This window comes from Montipora foliosa, chromosome 12 (assembly GCF_036669935.1).
Source record: "Montipora foliosa isolate CH-2021 chromosome 12, ASM3666993v2, whole genome shotgun sequence".
Taxonomy (NCBI): Eukaryota; Metazoa; Cnidaria; class Anthozoa; order Scleractinia; family Acroporidae; genus Montipora; species Montipora foliosa.
Genome location: NC_090880.1, coordinates 6,813,204 through 6,815,703, shown reverse-complemented (window position 1 = coordinate 6,815,703; position 2,500 = coordinate 6,813,204). Strand labels below are relative to the sequence as shown.

Genomic DNA, 2,500 nt, shown 5'->3' with positions numbered 1-2,500 from the left:
ACCGTGGTGCATGTTTACACAGTCAATTTCTACCCAGAACAGAGTCTTTTCTTCCTTCTGCCCGTCAGCTTAACAAATTCAAGAGAAAAATGACCTGTGCTAGAAGAGAATGTAAACCACCCTTGACCCTTGGAAGTAGTGCAAAGCAAAAGCACATTTCATTTCATTTCATTTTGTGTAAGGAGTTGCATTAACCATCTTAAACTACCTTTAGGGAAACTTCGGAGAAGTCAGGAAAGCGACTTGGATTAGGCAAGACTTGTGGAATCTCGCCAAGGTAAAATAGCGCTCTTCAAGTAACGTCCGATTCTCTTTTAAATCCAGTTAAAATTGAATCAACATTTAATTTGTCCTGATTGACGTAATCGAATGATTACCTTTTAGAAACAAGATGTGGCTGTGAAAGTTCTTAAAAGCGCCTCTTCAGATAGAAATTCCAGTGATTTTATTAAAGAAATAAAAAATATGGTGGAATTGAAGTCCAAGAAGGTCTGTCCCTTCATTATTAAACTTTGTGGCGTCTCGCAAGGTAAGTCAATTTTTAATCTTACCAGTTCGTCCAAAAACATATGTTTATAACTAGCGAGAAAGAAGTCGGAGACCTTATCATTAATATTTCATATCTTCTTATTATTATTTTTAAACTTTGCTTGCTTTGATTGTTACTTGTACATTTGAACTTGTAGTTTTGCTTGTACTATTTTAAATCTTGCTGTATTTTTGTTATATTTCCTTTTGCTCGTATTTTTGCTCGCAAAATATTCGCGCGTATTATATGTTAGACCATTTAATAAGGTGTATGTACATACTTAAATGGTTGGTGAAAGTAGTCAATTTTTCTTTGATTTATCTTTTCGTGGGTTCACGCACGTGATCATGCGCCATTTTTATTTTTTACCCGAAACAAGAGAACACGTTAGCATAAAAGATTAATTCCCGAGGGATTAGTTCGCGATTGTTCGCGATACAAATATGGCTGCTGTGACGTCACGTGATATCCGAGAATTGTTGTTAATTCAAAATACTGAAAGTTTGATTTGGAGTGTAGGAAATACATAGTTGCTCAGAAGACAAACCAACCGAACGTCTTCACACAGTATAGATGGTATTCATAAATGGCGGCCAAGAGATTATTCTTTTGTCTAATTTATGCAAAAAATCCTCGCTAGCCTCACTTTGGAGCAAGAATTCTTTTGAATTTTGTCCGTGCTAACGAGGCTAGTGAGGATGCTTAGCATAAAGACAGAAGATTTATTTCTTGTCCGCCATTTATGAATACGGTCTATTGTGGAAATGTTCATATGTGTAATTAAATATAGTGACGGGTTAAATTAAAATTTCGACGAAGGTTTCGAAACGCAAGTGATATTATTTCCTAATTTCACTAGTGTATACCATGGGTGACAAATTGCGCTTCCAGTCAAGTATTTTTGGCTTGTTTGTTGTATTGATCTACGCAGTAAAAAGCTTAAAGCATACACAGGCGCGTAGCGTGGTCATTTTTTCAAGTACGCACAAGTACGCATCTAGAAACCTAAGTAAACTTAGCGAAAAATACTGCGTTCTTTATTTCTTGTCGAAATAGTTGTGTGAATACAAGCAAAGAACAAAGCGTCTTGCCCTTATTTTGAGCAAACTTGGTGCAAACAAAACATTGTTTTGGTTGTGCTAGCGTGACTGGAATTGTCAAGAACGTTCTCGGAACGTCGCTCCTTTGTCACGAACGTTCTTGGAACGTCGCTCCTTTGCAACCTCGCCTTTTTGTTGCACGCTGGCCAAACAACACTGCATTGTTAGTGCAAAAAAAAGGTACAAAGCAAAACTAAGTTAGAACATGGTATAGCTTTTGCTTTAGTTTTTAGAATTTAATCAAAGTGGTGCTTTCATCACGAAATCTTGGTTGCGTACAAGTAAAATGTTAAGAATTAGAAACAATTGCTAAAAACGTCAAAATTTTCTGGTCACTTCAAGTACGCACGTGCGTATATGCGTATAGGACGCTACGCGCCTGATACATTTTGGCTAAAGTTCACAATTTTCTGAATCGCTGGAATTCGTTAATCGCCCTTAAGAATTTTTTTTTCTGTTGGTAAAATGTTTCAAAGTTGAAACAACTGTCAAATCTTCCTTACATAAATGATTGGAACTAATTCGTCACGTATGGACTGAAAAGGACGCCCGGAAAAAGCGCTTTTTGGGGCAAGACGTCCTAAAGGGTAGATGTTGCTAAAAATTCATTTAATGTGACCAGTGCAAACTGTCTGTGTCATATTCAAGCGAAAAATGTTCAAAGTTAAAACTTAAAGCTCTTGAATGGCTGGTTAACACAAACATTGCCATAGCAACTTTGCAATTGTAAATTAGTGCTAAAATTTTGCGCCAAAGTTAAAGTGCTTATCACCATTTCTTTTAATTTAAGGAAAAAAGCAACCGTCCGCTTTAAGTAATTCTCCAAAAAAATAAACCCGTTTTTTACAGTTTCAGACATTTTGTTTTCAAT

At 36.2% G+C, this 2,500-nt stretch overlaps 1 protein-coding gene across 1 annotated transcript in view; it reads left to right on the top strand.

Moving 5' to 3' along the window:
- Positions 1 to 2,500, top strand: part of LOC137980436 (uncharacterized) — a 63,846-nt gene that overhangs the window by 48,700 nt on the left and 12,646 nt on the right. The window contains exons 24-25 of the mRNA XM_068827880.1: positions 215 to 277; positions 385 to 529. Coding sequence (XP_068683981.1) covers positions 215 to 277; positions 385 to 529 — 208 coding nt within the window. The remainder of the gene's footprint in view (positions 1 to 214; positions 278 to 384; positions 530 to 2,500) is intronic.